This window comes from Acomys minous (genome assembly GCF_964271855.1).
Source record: "Acomys minous genome assembly, chromosome: 2".
NCBI lineage: Eukaryota > Metazoa > Chordata > Mammalia > Rodentia > Muridae > Acomys > Acomys minous.
Window position 1 is genome coordinate 141466562 of NC_140484.1, and position 16054 is coordinate 141482615.

Here is a 16054-nt window from a genome sequence, read left to right on the forward strand (position 1 = left end):
TGGCTCTTCTGGTCTCAGCGACAACCCATCCTGTGGTCCTATGAAGGCCTAACCCTTGCTCAGCTGCATCTTCCCTGGGTGGCTCTGGAGGGATCCAGCTCTGTCCTTTCCCTTCTGTACCACTAGATTGCTTTGGCTTGAAGGTGACCACAAGTGACAGCTTTAGCCAAATGAAGACATCCAGGGTCCCCGCAGGCTGCAGGCTTCTCACCAGCTGATTTCTGGAGGGGCTCAGCGGGAGCCCGGAGCAGGGAAGCAGGGAAGCCTCGCTCTGGACATACTCACAGGCAACACGCCAGCTTCCCTTTGATTAAGGCAGGGAAAGAGCAGGGTGAGGTGGAGGTGCTATGAGCAAGACCCAGGGGTGTGTGCTTCCTGTCCCTGGCCATCTGGTAGGCACAGCCTGAGACAGCCTCGGCCTGAGGAGGCAGTCTGTAGCCTAGCAAGGTGAGACCCAATCTTCAGTCTCTTTCCCTTCCAGACAGCTCTGGAGCCAGAGATCTAGAAGCAAATTGTGACACCGCCTCTTCCTGAGAGCTTTTATAGCAGGCCTATTTAGTTCGTCACGGACTCTGTGTAATAAACACACCTTCCTCAGCCTCTATCGTCAACCAGCACTATGTCAAAGTTTACAAAATGGAAAACAACAGGACTCTATCTCCATCTTCAAGAAACCCACAGTCTTGCGGGGGAGGGGAGGGGCGGGGAGCAGCCATTTCACAGGCATCTTTCAGCAGTTCCCTGCCTGTCAAAGGGGACTGACTAAGGCTTCCTTTAAGGATCAAGCACTATAAAGTGGATTAAACGGTGTCAAACATCCGGGTTGTGCTTTCTTGCTACAGTAGGAATCCATATCCTGGAAAAGCCTTTGCAGCTCTGCACTGAGGCCCACAGCCAGATGATGAGATGTTTCAGCTCCCGTCTCCAAACCACGTAGATTCCCAAAGGAACTCAACAAAATCCAGAACTCACAATTATCTAGTTTTAGGTAAAAAGAGTTATTTTTATCAGTCTGCTAAGTCAACTGTCTTCTTTTTTAAAAAAACAAAAAACAAAAATCTTGCCAATCAATAACCATTGTCAATCAATAGAGAAACCGTTTCTATCTAGGTTAGGCCAGCCCCCTACAGAGTGTCTCTAGGACTTTAAATAGGTACATACTTTAAAGAAAAATGCAGAGTGCACCTTCCCACTGTGAAGACTACACGCAATTCTGGATTGTAAAGGATGTATATTAAAATGATATCCTACAACAAAATGCACATTTTGTAGAGGGAGAGGAAAGAAAAGATTAAATCGAATCTTCCTGACAATTGTCTTAAATCATACCTTCCTGGCTGCTGCTGAAATTATAAGCCCCATCACTTTGAGTTAAACCAAACCCACCCTGGCAGGAAGATGGGCTGATGTCACTCCAAGACAGTTTGGAGGTCAAGATGAAAAAGAAGACGTGCCACTTCTACATGCCAAGGCAAAGGGAAAGGAGGCTCACCAGACAGGTAGCCCGGACCTCTGCATAACTCTCCCACCAGCCAAGGTCTCAGCAGCCCTGTGCATCACCAGCATCAGTCACCACCCGCTGCAGCACCAAGTAATGGCAGCTTGCGGGCCAGCAGTGGCTAGCACCCAGATGCCCTGGAGCAGATCCTCCAGCCACCCCTCTCCCCCGACACCATGTCTCTGGTGTTATTTGTTATTTTTTTTTTTATGTTAAAATGGCCGTCTCAAGCTTGTGGACCTAGGGGTAACCATAACGGACTGCATGAAAATAGAGCTGAAATACCACGTTCTAGGTGTGGAAGCCAGAAAACATTCATCCTTGGCCATCTTTTCCAGGGAGAAAGGACAGTGCCAACGAAGGGAAGAGATGCTTGGGAGTTGACTCAGTCAGTAAAGCGTTTGCCATACAAACATGAGGCCCTGAGTTTGGATCCTCAGCTCCCAGGCACAAAGCAAATGTGCTCTTCAAAGAAAAGACCATGTTGGGCAGACTCTGCCATACTCCCCCTGTCGCCTGCCCCACACATGCACACACAACTGGCATAATTCTAGGCCAGCAGAGGCAGACAGCCCAGACCGATACCTTCACAGAGGTGTTCCTTCGCTTAGCCAGTCTGTCCTTATGCCTTACTCCTGCCTTTTCCTACCACCACCCTCCTGTGGCCACTCTGGCCACCCCACTGCATACACACCAAGCAAACCCTTGCCACAGGGCCTTCGCATGGCCCCCATGTATGTTGGACCTGTTCTTTCCTTGGACCTGGACATGGCTCATGGGCTCACTTTCTCCAGGGGTGTGCTTAGAGGAGCACCACTGAGGAGCACCATTGGCCCCCACGTCTAATGGCAGCACCTTCATATTTGGGCCCTTGTTCCACTGACATGTCCTCACCAGCTCCTAGATGCTTAATAAATTCCGTTGAGTAAGAAAGCCAAGAATCTGGGCATGGTAGCCAAAGAAGGCTGGGGTGCACTCTCGGACATTATCGCTCTTACAGCCAAATATGGAAGGAAGAAGAACCTGAGTGTGCACCTGTGGTTTCTCCCACCTTGCTGTGGCTGCTCATCTGTTTGTATCCCCAAACCCCAATAAAGATGGTGGCCTTGAGGCCAGTCTCCCACACCTGCTCTACATGGCATGTGACTCTGACTGTTCTAGTCCTTCTGTTTACTGGGAACTCCTTGGTAGGCGCCACCATGTCGCCTAGCTCCTTTGTGGCCATCAACACCCTCTAATGGCTTCTTACCTGACCCCAAGCCCTAAACCTAAAGGCCCCCCCAAAACAAAGCCACTGTTTGAATGGCTGCAGGACACTGTCTAGGCTGAGTCCTTTCTTGAGAAAGGGAAGGAAACACCTGCAGGGCCTCCCTGACTCTCAGACAGATGAGTATGCAGGGACCCCGGCTAGTCCACCCCTACGTGCCCAGGAGAGGAGGCCATCATTGGGTCACTCAGTATCCCCGCTCAGAGCCTCCATAGTCATGAGGGCTCCCTTCCCCTTCTGCCAAGTCATGTGCAGCCTTTTCGCCCAGAGATAGCCACCATGCTCTTATCTCTTAATTAGCATCCTTGGAGCAGAGGACAAGAAAGGCCCTGGCCCCTTGCTGCAGAGCTTAATGGAGTCAGGGGGTCTCACTTTGTCTACAGTTGATTGCTCTTGGACAAATTGACTACAGCCATTGAGCCTTAACTTCCTCTTCTGTAAAATGGTGCTTCCTTGGAGGTTCAAACAGGCAGCACACATTTGATGTACAACAGATGCTCAAAGACCATCAAGTCCCTTCTCTCCCATGATTCTCCAGGTGAGTCCAGACCTGTTTTTATTGGCCCCCTCCACTGGTTCCATTCCAAATTTTTGAGTCATTGGCCAAAGTCTCTTTTCCCTACTTTCCATCGTGTTTCTCTACTAGTCTGAATCCCTAGGTTCTGCTAAGATAAGGGTCTGGCCCAAGCTGTACAGTTGGAAGTTCTGACTCCTGTAAATTCTCCTCTGTGTGTGTGTGTGTGTGTGTGTGTGTGTGTGTGTGTGTGTGTGTACATGCGTGCAGATCAGAAATCAACCTTAGGTGTCAATCCTTAAGTGCTGTCCACCCTACTGTTTCTTTGAGACAGGGTCTCTCACTGGCTCAGATCTCACCGAGTAGGCTCACTGACTGACTGGTGAGCTCCAGGGACTCGGATGAAAAGCACATGCCACACCTGGCTTTTCACATGGGCTCTGGGGATTGAACCCATGCCCTGATGCTTGCAAGGCGAATACTGTGCTGACTGAGCTGTCTCCACACCCTCTTTTAAAAACTGGGGGGGGAGGGGAGGCAGGGTCAGCTTATCATTAAAATGAAACTTGGACACTGAAGACACCAGAATATTCAAAGACACTCCTTCGAGCCCAAGGACAGGCAAGCAAGTCTGAAGCAGCCTCCTGTCTCTCCTTCCCTTCCTGGGTTTGTCTTCTCATCAGAGAAATGCAGTGGTTACTTAGACAAAGCCTGAACCGCAGCCCAAATCCTTTGGGGTAGAAACCACATAAACACCAAGCGTCTGAGCTGCAATAAAGAGGCACCAGGCAGCTCCTCTGCCTCGGAACGCCAACCACACACCAGCTGGATAAATCTGTAACGGAAGATCAAAAGGGATCTTCATGTGGATAACAGAAAATGTCACCAAGCAAACAGGAGAGATCAGTTCTATAAAGAAATGGAGTCACATCTGCGGGTCCACAGTGAGATTTTTGCTTACGTTAACTTCCCAGCACACCACTCACAAGGTTATTAATACAGACTCCTACTGTTTGGGGCAAATCAACAGCTGCTGGTGTTTTGTGCCCAAACCACTTTATTAGGGCTTTCCTTTACCACAATTGTCTCTTCCTTTCTGAATCCTGAGAGGCGCAGACAGCTAAAAACAGAGTGCCAAGGCAAAAAGAAAAGTAGAGGAGAAAGAGGCGGGCTGTGTGGGCAGGGAAGATATGGTGGGGGCGTCTGGGACCCTCAATGTCTTCCTACAAATTTCAGAAAATGTCAGAGCTGGTTTTGTCCTGGTGTTAGGACACATCACTGTGGCCGTGCATCCACCTGGGACTGGGGGATTTGTTTGGATTCAGGAAGTCACCCTAAAAACAAGACTGTGTCAACACTCAGGAAAGCACCCCCAAGCACCAAGCCTGGCACATCACAGGGGGCAGAAACTCATGGGTGGGACTTGCGTGGGTCTAGCTACAGATGGGACATTGTTTTTCCTACAGGGACAAATTCCCTAGGAGGCCACAGATCCACAGATAGGGGGCTCTGCACTCACACTATAGTCTCTCCCTCTACCCTGTGCCACTCGCCTCAGGATTCGACACCAGGATAACTCAAGCCACCTGTCTGAAAACTCTTGTCCATCACTTACTTGACCAAAGACCTCTGAGCTTACCCTCATAGTCTCGGCTAGAATGACCTCTTCTTCCTCTGTCTTTGAAATGCCCTTCTTACTCTATAAAAACCGTAAATCTGGGAATAGCCACCCTTCTTGGCTCTAACACCCATTAGCTCTGTGACCTTAAACAAATTATCTCTAGTAAGCCATTTTTTCAATTGGTACCACAAACTGCCTAAAGGTGGGTAATATTTAAGGGGGAAAAGAAGAAGAAGAAGAAGAAGAAGAAGAGGAAGAGGAAGAAGAAGAAGAAGAAGAAGAAGAAGAAGAAGAAGAAGAAGAAGAAGAAGAAGAAGAAGAAGAAGAAGAAGAAAGTAGGTTCTGAAAGTCCAAAGTCAGGTCTCATAGGTTGAGGCTCTGGGGCCTTTGAGCTACCACACCTAACAGTCAAAAGCCACCATGGTCAGAACACTGGTTGGAGAGAGAGAGACAGAGAGAGACAGAGACAGAGACAGAGAGAGACAGACACAGACAGAGAGAGAGACACAGAGAGAGACAGTGAGAAAGAGAGCGCGTAAGCACTCTGGTGAGGCAGAAAGCAAGAGAGGCTGCCTCATATTTGTAAGTATGTGTCTTCTGGAAACCAACTGGCTTCTCAGAGAGCTGTAGGACTCTCTTCCAAAGGTGGTGGTCAAGGAGCTAATCCTCCTCCACTAGGCTCCACCTCTCTAACCACTAACCCTTCCAACCTAGCACTCTGGCACCAAGATCCCAGTACACAAACATTTGGGAAACACTCAAATCCTTCCCAAACCAGGGACTATTTCTCACCTATGAAACCACATCTCACTGGCTTGTTGAGTCCAAGGGAACCAGAATCCCCTTCCCCAGTATCACTATCCATTTCAATAAAGACAATAAGAAAGTGACCCCACATGACTCTGCCTACCCAGCCTCTGGCCCAGTATTCTCTTCCCAGGCAGTCTTTAATTTCACAGAAGCTTGTTGCCATTAACATAAATCAAAGTTTCTCATTTATCACTTCAAATCTTTATTTAGGGATGGAGAGACAGCTCAGTGAGCAAAAAGCCTGCTTTGATGTCACAGGACCTGGTCTCAGTCCCCTAGAACTTGGGTAAAAGTGGCAGGCATGATGGCACACACTTGCAGTCTCTGCACTGGAGGGGCAGGCAAGGGCTCCCTGGAGCTCACCAGTCAGACAGCCTACTTCCTCAGCTCCAGGCCAGTAAGAGACTTTGTCTCAAAGTAGAAGATTACAGCACCTGATCAATGACATCTGAGGTTTTCCTCTGACCTCTACATGCATGCATGCATAAATATGTGCATGTACCCATGCTCTCAAGCACACACACACACACACACACACACACACACACACACACACACACACACACAGGGATGGGGGAGCACATACATGTGTGCATGCACTTACATGCACAAAAATCTCTTAGCTTTCTTGCTCTCTTATTCATTGGTCCAAACAGTTTTTGTCCTGTTCTAAACTCCCTGGTGCTATCAGCAATCTTCAAAACGTGTTTTGGCCAAGGTCTCTGAAATACTTTTCCATGCCTCTGGAATCTCAGTGGCTTTTAACTTGAACTCTCCCCCTAGGACAGAGATGTTTGGACAAGTCAGGTGTCAAAACTCAACTAAGCACGCAAGAAGCTAAAGGCGCAGCCCTCCCCATGCCTTGTCGGGCAAGCCAATTTGAGACTTGAACTTGAGAAACTAGTAAAACGGGAACATTCATGGAAGAGTTGGTACCACCTTCTCTGGGGAGCATTTTCCATTGTCCTTACAGTTCAGAGGTCACTTCTCTGGGCCTCCCCTCCATCATCCTTTTGTGAGCTTTTGAAGGACAGTGGCAATAAAATGTGGCCGATTAATTGTGCCCGCTGGCCTCTGTGCCTCTTCAGCTGTGGCTTCATACAGGAGTGCTCTCAATATCTCTCTGGAATTAGCTACTTAGTTGTTTGCACTTGTGCCATTAAGGACAGCTTCAATCTTCCAAAACCCAAACTCACCAAACCGAAGCTGAGCCTCGGGCAGTGAGAAAGAACCCATCTCCAAGCCGCACGCACACTGCAGTGATCCGGCCGCCACCGTATCTTCAGCCATAACTGTGTAGCTAGAAAAGCCATGAAACCACCAACATTCACATAACCACAATGCCTTCCACCTAAAGTTCCAGTTGGCTGCACTCAGCAGATTCCGGAAAGAAGGTTCCAGAACAGCTGTTGCTCACAGTCTTCAGCACAACAAACCTGATGTGGGAACAGTTGTGGGGTAATTTCCTATTAACAATAACTTAAGTAGCAAGGCTTAGGAATGATTAACTTTAACTCCACAAATTAAAGCGATTTCAAGGTTAACACACTCCCCAGCATACTAATGTGCCTCCCTGTGTGGGAAAGGAGAGGGTGGGGTGACTGTGAACGCACTGTCAGAACATGCCTGATCCCAGCACTGCCCTGAAGAGTGTGTGTGAAGGCATGTCACAAAGGAATAAGAACGTGGGAGTCCTTCTGTGCAGCCTGGCATTGCAAGATGGCGCTGCCTGTGACCCAAAGGCAAAGTGGGGCTCCTGGAAGACAACCGTTGTTTGTAATTTACAATAATCAAGTCCCTGCCAAGTTGAAGAAAGATGGCTTGCCACTCCCAGAATACGACAGCCACCCGCCGCCCCAGTGCTCTGCTTCTGCTTCTATGTATCAATATCGCTGACATTTATAGGCATCTAGGCTAGTGAGATGGTTCACTGGGTAAAGGTGCTTGCCGAAAACTCTGGCGACCTAAGAGCCACACAGTAGAAGGAGTGAACCACTATCTGTAAGTTGTTCTCTGACCTCCATGGGCACACCACAGCATGGTCACACCACAGCACGTGCACACCACAGCACGTGTACACCACAGCACGTGCACACCACAGCACGTGCACACCACAGCACGTGCATGCTCATAGGTATAGGCACATAGAAAATTCTGGCCCTCTGGCTTCATGCACAGCCCTATCTCTTCCCACCTGGCTGCTCTCTTGCTCCATTTGTCCCCCATACTCAGTAGGGTATCTCCGCAAAGCCTTCAAATGGCATCCTTTCTGGGTGCTTGTCCATAGGAAAGCAGGCCAGTCCAAACTCTCGGATAAAACCAAAGGGGGAAAAATGGGCGAGAAACGCAGAGAGACCCTCATGCCCACAGCCACACGATAGCCTCTCCAGCTTCCCAAGCAAGTGAGGTCAGAATCCTACAGAACAGCAACAGAAGTGCACCTAGAACCCCGTGCGTGTGTGTGTGTGTGTGTGTGTGTGTGTGTGTGTGTGTGTGTGCTTAGAATCTCACGAATTTATCTGAAAACCAATCTAAGCGAACCTTAGTGGCTGGCGCTGACCGTCAAGGCTCTCACGAGCTGGACTGTGGCTTGCTTTTGATTCTAAATTCTCCTTCATATTTGCCACCAAACTGCTTACCAAGGACAAATAGTGATTTGTGTCAAGTGAGCAGGAAAGAATGTGGAATTCATTTATTTATTTTGCAGCCTGTACACTTCTGGCTGAAGAGGAAAGTCCTTGGCCATAGGGAGAAACTGTATGCTTTAGCAAGGTCCTGCTCCATAAAGACCTGGTCCCAGGCTATTAACAAAAGCAGTTAGGCTCAACCCCAAGTCCTGCTGTTGACACCCTCAAGGCTCCACTATCTGTTATTGACAGAATTTTCAAGCCATGGCTCATTCTAAAAATTAAAGCTTTTCTGCTTAGATGACAATTTTCCCTCAAATGATCTTAGCACTCAGGTGGTATCCCTCTCTCCTGGGGGACAGGGGACACCCAAAAACTACAGGACCTTTGTCCCCAATCTAATGCTGTGGATCCAAGACACGCTAATAGGCACATGATTTGCCTAATAAACTTGATGAAACAAAGAGCAGCCAATGACCCAACCGACCTACCGTGGCTGGGAAGAGGCTGACTGTAAGAGTGAAATAGTGGATTTAGAAATGAGTCACATAGCGAAACTCGGCCCATTTGTGGCGTTTTGAGGGGTGGTAGACGGTGCGAGACAGTTCAGTATCACCCTGGACTTGCTCACTCTTTCAAATGCTTCAGGCTGCCATCATCCCTCCCAGAAATGGCGCTGTCAGGCCTTCCCTCCTCTCCCGAACTGAAGTAATGCACCAAACACTACATACAAACTGAAAGGAAAATGTGTTGTAGGGATATTGGAGGGTGCTGAGGGTATTGGGGGTACTGGGGTATTGGGGGTACTGGGGGCTGGTGATGACACTTGAACCTTGTTCTATTACTAAGGCCCCAGATTAAACCTTCTGGAAGTTTGGGACTCCTGGAGACACAGTTGGAAAGCCTCTGACCTAGGGCATCTATGTAAAACAAACATTTGAGGCTAGGTAAAATGAGGCCCAAAGTTCACATGGCAGTATCATGTAAAAGCTGGGCATGGTGGTACACACATGTAACCTCGGTGATGGAAGCTCACTGGCCAGCCCATCTAGGCAAAACAGCAAGCTTCAGGCTCAGTGAGAGACCCTGTCTCAAAACATGTAGTGAGCAATTAAGGAGGATTCTTAACGTAAACCTCCAGCTTCTACTCACATGCATAGGCGAGCATGTTGGCACGCATGTGCACACACACGCGCACATACACACACACATACACACATCACACACATGCAGCACACACATGCAGCACATATACCAAACACAAAGTGAATTTTAAAAACTAAATATGTATATAATATATATAACATAGGCATCGTGCCTATCTTCATTAATTTACTAAACTATCTATGAAAATATGTAAAACACACAAATCCCCAACACTGAGATGCCAAGAGAAAAATGATTCCCACAAGACAAAAACACACCCAGGGGTTCAGGGAGGGTATTGAGTTCTAGCATAACCAAAGGAGTACAAATCAAAAGACTCAACTGTCTTGACAGTAATTCCATTTGCCTAGAACATGCTGAATGATAACAGCAAAGGCCAGCCCTCAGTGACCCCGGCACAATACTCCATTGTCGGAGGCTGGGTGGAAAGGCTTTCCTTTTGAAAAATAATATTTTATTTTTAAAAAATGTTCATACTCTCGAGTCACTAGTAGTCTTACTTCTGCAGCTACATCTTTGAGAATAATACAAAGGGGAAAATAGGTGAGGCAAAGACACTTATGTTTTTCCTAAGTGTCTCCATTGCCTAACAAATGTCCACCCTTAGGGAACATTGAATGAAAAAGGATGTATTGGTGGTGGAATACTATACAGTCACTTAAAGTGTTTGAGTACATTTTCTTAAGCAATCTTCCATTCTACTGTACAAATCTGCATGCATCCCATTTCCCCTGTGAAACAATTCCCGTGATGCTCTTGTCCCTGTGTGGGCTTACCTCTAGTAGGTTGTGCCCCCCGCCAAGTGTAGTCAGTGGCTTTTCTCCTGTGCAGTGGGCCTGTTGCCACACACAGCAATGCCACTGGGACTTGTTGCTGTAACTGCTTAATTTAATTACATGATATGTGAACCCATGAAGACTGACTCCTAAAAAGAAGAGAGTGGCCATCTCTATGCTTTGGGAAGACCAACCACTTAAGGAGTCACATTATAGGTCAGCAAAAGCATTCTAGAAAAATTAGACAGAAATCATAAAATGTTCAGGCAACTACATTGAGACTGCTTCCAAGTACCTTTCAGCCCCTAGTGGATTTAAAAAAAAAAAATGGGAGAAAGTTGACTTTATCAACAGGGTGGACTTATGCTAGGATGGTCATCATCTGTGCACAGAGGACAGGGGAGCATCTGATGGAAGACCCACCCTAAGGACAGCATCTTGACTGACAACATTGAAAGGCTACTAATGGCTGTACATCTGAGTAGCAGTCAAACATTTCCTGTGTGTGCAGTGGTCCTCCCTCTTCCTCCCGTGTCTGAGCCCATTGACTCACACTTGAAGCGCCAGCCATGCTGACAACAGGAATTCTATTGTCCTTAGAAAACAAGTGTGGATCTGGAGTGTCCCAGCTCCTCATGGTCCCCAGGAACTTCCACCCAGCTCTTGACAGAGCAGCTGGAGGGGCCTCAGGTTGTCAAGAGATAAAGGTTGAAAGAATAAATTATGTAGAAAACAGAACCAAAAAAAAAAAAATGCTTTCTTACAAAGGGCCAAGGAAAGAAGGCAGAAGAAAATTTACACTCCCTACATATGTACTCGAGTGGGCAAAGCCAGAAGGAAAGCTCTCAGTTACAAAATAGTTCCTGGGGTAGAACGGATCTTGAGATGTCCCTTACATTCTTAAACTGTCCCTTAAACATTGGCACTTTCTTCACAGACTCAAAAAGATACTAACAACAACAACAAAAGCCATTTTTTTTTGTTTGTACTTGATACATAAAACCAGACATGAGCCAAGACTAGGTTGGTGTGATTGCCTAACATGGGCAAACCCTTGATTTGTCCCCAGCACCACATAAACTGGGTATGGTGGCACACACCTATAACTCCAGCATTGGAAAGACAGAAGCAGGAAACGTCAAGGTCCTCTTTGCTAGGTAGTGCGTTTGGGGCTAGCCTGGAGCTACTGTCTCAGAAAGAAAAGGAGAAAGTGGAAGAGAAGGAAAAAGAGGAATTTCTCTTTCCAAGTTCTCTCAGACTTGGACTTCCTGTAACAATTCATTAGTCTGCCTGACCATCTCAAACAAGGTGTAAGGACCTGAGTTGAGGCCAGTACCAGGAACTACTTGGTGTTTCCACCCATCAGACGACTTATGTTACAGTCTGAAGTTAACCATTCTAATAGTTTAACATCTACTTGGTTTAAAAAAAATAAAGAAAATAGTGTTCAAAAAATATAATTTACATTCCCAAGAGATTTGCACACACCATCTAATTAAATCATTCAATCAGAAAACAAATTAAAATGAAATATCACTGCGGTCCCCAAGAGAAAAATCAACTTTTCAGTCATGACTAGAACAGACCTCTAGGGTACTGCTCCAAAGCCTCCTCTAATTGCGAGTCCTCAGAACATCCTGCCGAACACCCAGTGACATTTGCAGCTTCCTGGTCAGCTCTCCTTCCAAAGAGAAGAGGAGCCCGGGAGACGCTCCGAAGCTAAGCTTGTCCTTTGGAAACTGGCACGCTCACGCTCATGACTAACTAAGGTGCTACGCATCAGTACAGGGCACTCACTCATCCATCCAGACTTTCTCTCTTCTACCTGCCATGAAGTGCCCAGAGAGTCATCAAACATTTGTTAAGGGAATGTGACCTCTGCCTTCCTTGGGAAACAGCCCTAGTATAGCAATAGAAAGCATATCCATGTGAAAACACTACTGGCCCCGCCATCCCTCCAAGATCCTCAGGTGCCTCTCACTAGGATACAGCCATTCCCACAGCTGCCAACCAACCTCAGGACAGCACTCTACCTCTGTGAGCCTCTGGCCTTCTTAGCAGACAGTATGTTGTACAGTTAAGAACACAGACCAACCACCAAAATAAACACTAAAAGTCACCTGGATATGGTGGCACCCATCTGGGATCCCAGCTGAGGTAAGAGGGTCTCAAGTTCAAAGGCACCCCTACATGGCTACATGTAAGACCTTGTCTCACAGCAAAACAAACCAGAGGCCCTTGCAGCTCTCTGGATTTAGATCTCTGAACGAGTGAGTAGCAGAAGGTGACCTGGACCGGTGGGTCTAGCAGTCTCTCTCCAGACCTCAGTTTCCACGTCTGTAAGATGGAGCTAATACCCCCAACCTCACAGGGGCTAACAAGCTCTGGGAAGAGGGCGCAGCACCTAACAGGCGCCACACAATTCTCAGCTATTCTTGCTATCAACCTTATCCCCCTGGGCCCCACAGTGTGATGAGGATTATTCAAAACGGCTCTCCTGATGCAAGGGACTTCGATGGTGGATCTAAAGGCAACCACCACATCCTTAAGGCCAGGCTGGCTCTCCTGATGCAAGGGACTTCGACGGTGGATCTAAAGGCAACCACCACATCCTTAAGGCCAGGCTGGCTCTCCTGATGCAAGGGACTTCGACAGTGGATCTACGGCAACCACCCACATCCTTAAGGCCAGGGCTTGACTCACAGACTTTACAGTTCTCTTACCTTTGAGCCTTAAATCAAAGTCCAGGGACTGTTCTGGAACCCTGGCGGGGGCTGTCACCATCACCACAGAACCACAGCACAACCAGCCAGCTAGCCTCTGCCATCTGTCTGCTTCATGTCTAGCCTTTCCCAGGTCACAGCCTCGCCCTCTGCAGGTAGTGGCTTTTGGCTTTATTGTCCTTGCACTGTATTCATTTCCTACTGCCCAAAGTACAACTGGACTGACACAGTCTTAGCAGACTTTCCTCCTCCTCCTCCACCTCCTCCTCTTTCTTTTCTTCTTCTTCTCCTCCTCCTCCTTCTTCTTTTTCTTCTTCTGACCCTAACTCCCCCAATTTATCAGGTAAACACTCAGATGTTCTAAAGTTTGGTAGAAAATCTACAAGTTTTTTTTTTTTTAACTTCCACACTGGTTTTCAAGCGGAACCTTGTGACTCATGTGGCACGGTCGACATTGAACATGAAAGGAGGCTGCTCAGTGCTGACTGAGCTCCTGGGTTTGCGGAACCCTCAAAATGATTCCTGAACCCATCCGTCCCTTGCCCCCGTCTTCCCTGACTAGATAGAAAAGAACAGGAGGCTCATTTTGAACACATATACACGGCAAACATGTGAATGAAAATCTCTCCCAATCCTTCTGCGGACTGGAGATGTCCAAGCAAGGCACAGCCTTGAGTCCATCCCCTAGAATAAAAGAAGGGCCATGTTTCCATCGCTGACAAATATCAATTCTGACCCAAGGGATAGAAACCAGCAAGTAAGAAATGGCAGCAACAGGCACTACGGCACAGACAGTTTGGTCTGTCGGGCTCATTGCTGGGCTGAGGCGGAGGCAGGTCCGAATTAAGAGCTGCCAAAGGTCCCTCTTCTAGGGGGCCTCAAAGTCAAGAGCTATGTGGGAGGTACACCAGGTCAGAGAGTGGTCCTTGGTAAACAGAGCCGGCCGCCTTTGGCTCAGACACTGTCAAGGTCTACCAAGTGCCTATGGGCCTGCCAGGTTTATAGGCAAACTAGCTGAGCTCCATCTGTAAGAAGCCCTCCATGTCTTAGAAAGCAAGGAACACCTGGGGTGGACAGGGAAAATCCAGATTGCTAGCCTGAGTGAGTACATCTTACTCTAGGTGCCCTGAGCTCCATCACTTCCCTCAGACGCTCAGACTGCCTGGGTCCCCTCAGGAGAGTCCTCTACATGCCACTGTCCCTTTGGACCCAGTCTGGAGACACCCACCCATTGCAGCCTTGGATTTCAGACCCAACTCCTGTGGGTTTGTCTATTCTACCATGGCTGTTTCCTGGGCCTGGAGTATAGCTGCCTTACAGATTAGCCTTTGCTGGGACCCAGGAGGTTGGGAAGGAAAGCCACAGCGTGGGTTCTCTCTGTCCTAAACAGAAGCACCATGCAGTGGACTAAACTTCTTCTTGAGTTTGACACCTGCGCACAGGGAAGGGCCCTGGACCTGCAGGTATGCTATAGCTAGGGATGGTTTTCCATTTAAGATGCTCCCTGCAGTCCTAGTAGTACTGAGGCTGGTGCTGATACTGGGGCAATACAATCTTCTAGTTTGTGTTTGTCCGGAAGCTTGCTGCTCCTTAAAGCCCAGTTACGGTCATACAGGGCGTCTCTCCTGTCTCTCACAAGCGGCCAAAAGAACCGTTTCGCCCTTGTGCTCTCTCTTAGGTATACAAATATCCACAGTCAGACACACTCCTGGACTACTGTGTGATCCTGCGATCCCGGGAAGGAGCAGCCTGGAATCACAGGCGCATTTGGACACGTGCGCAGCACATCCCCATACTGACAGCAAGCTACACACACACACACACACACACACACACACACACACACACACACACACACACGTGCATAAACTACACACATGTGCCACAGAAAGACTCGAAGGGCGGCAGACAGAAAATCCAGGACACCAGTTCTTGCAGGCTCTCCAGCCACGCAGCAGCCACCCCAAAGCCCTCCCTGCAGTCACTGGCTGCATTGGCCCCAGCACATCCCACAAACAGAGCACTGGGCACTCCCCGGCCTCTCACATGGCTCAAGTTTCCCAGGGCGCCAGTACCTTGAATATGCTGTTTGATGACATTCTCCAAGTGGTCCAGCCGTTCGATAATTTTCAGGGTGTCCCCTTTATCTTCCTCTAGCTTCTTGTCGGGCGCTGGCTCCTGCCCCCGCACATACACGCTGGCGATGTAGTTGGTGACCCAGCCCACGTACAACAGACATATGATGTTGGTCATGCCGCTCAGGATCACGCAAGTAGACACCAAAGTTTTGGTCTTCCTGGTACACACCATTCTGGGGTCCCTCCTCCATATAGAGCTTCCGGGGCCCCTCCTCGCTGCGCACCCCAAACTCCCCCGCACTCACACCCCTTGGCACGCCTGGGGCCTCTGGGTGCGCCTAAGTCTTAAGGCACTCCAAAGGCGGGTCCTGGAGCCGTGCGAGTCGTGGTTCCCAAGTTTGCAGCTCCTGCCGCTGTCCACCCTGAGAAAGAGCTCCACAAAGGAAACGGGGTGGATTTGCTTTTTTTTTTTTTTTTCGGTTTGGTTTGGGGGTTTTTGTTTTTTGCTTTGTTTTTTTCCAAATTCAAAATCCCCCGAACCTTTCCCTAAGCGGTCACGAGTGGCCGGCCGGCAGTGGCGCGACGCGACCTGCAGGCCTGAGAAACTTTGTCACTTCCAGGGTCCACGGCCGTACTGTTTCCCATCTCCAGCGCCCGCTGCCTAGAAGATGCCACCAACCCGCGCTGCTCGCCGCTCAGGAGAACCGTGGCTGTGGCAGAGACCAGAGAAGCGAAGCAACGCGGCCCGGCCCCCTACGAGCGACAAGCTCCGCCACCAATCGCGCTCCTGCTCTGGAGAGGGGCCGGGGCTGGGCGGCCTTGGACCAACGAGGAGGGGCCAGGGGGCGGAGCCCCGCCCCGCGCCCCACCTGCGGGCCGCAAGCTTAGGTCCTGGGCGCACCCCAGCCTCCCGCGATCTCAAGTCACCCTAACCCGGTTTCTGCAGACCACGAAGCTGCAGTTTGAGCCTAGG

The 16054-nt window shown here is 48.9% G+C and overlaps 1 protein-coding gene and 1 long non-coding RNA gene across 2 annotated transcripts in view; both read right to left on the reverse strand.

Moving 5' to 3' along the window:
• The window catches only part of GALNT18 (polypeptide N-acetylgalactosaminyltransferase 18), a 296749-nt gene extending 280899 nt beyond the window's left edge, over nt 1–15850 (reverse strand). The window contains exon 1 of the mRNA XM_084772992.1: nt 15079–15850. Within this exon, the coding sequence (XP_084629118.1) occupies nt 15079–15313 (235 nt within the window). The 5' untranslated portion in view covers nt 15314–15850. The remainder of the gene's footprint in view (nt 1–15078) is intronic.
• LOC311592510 lies at nt 1687–13409 on the reverse strand. Its single transcript, XR_014777428.1, has 2 exons — nt 13004–13409; nt 1687–7010 (listed from the first exon to the last, which is right to left on the reverse strand). It is a non-coding gene; the product is annotated as an uncharacterized lncRNA (long non-coding RNA).
• Nucleotides 15851–16054: the final 204 nt, after the last annotated feature.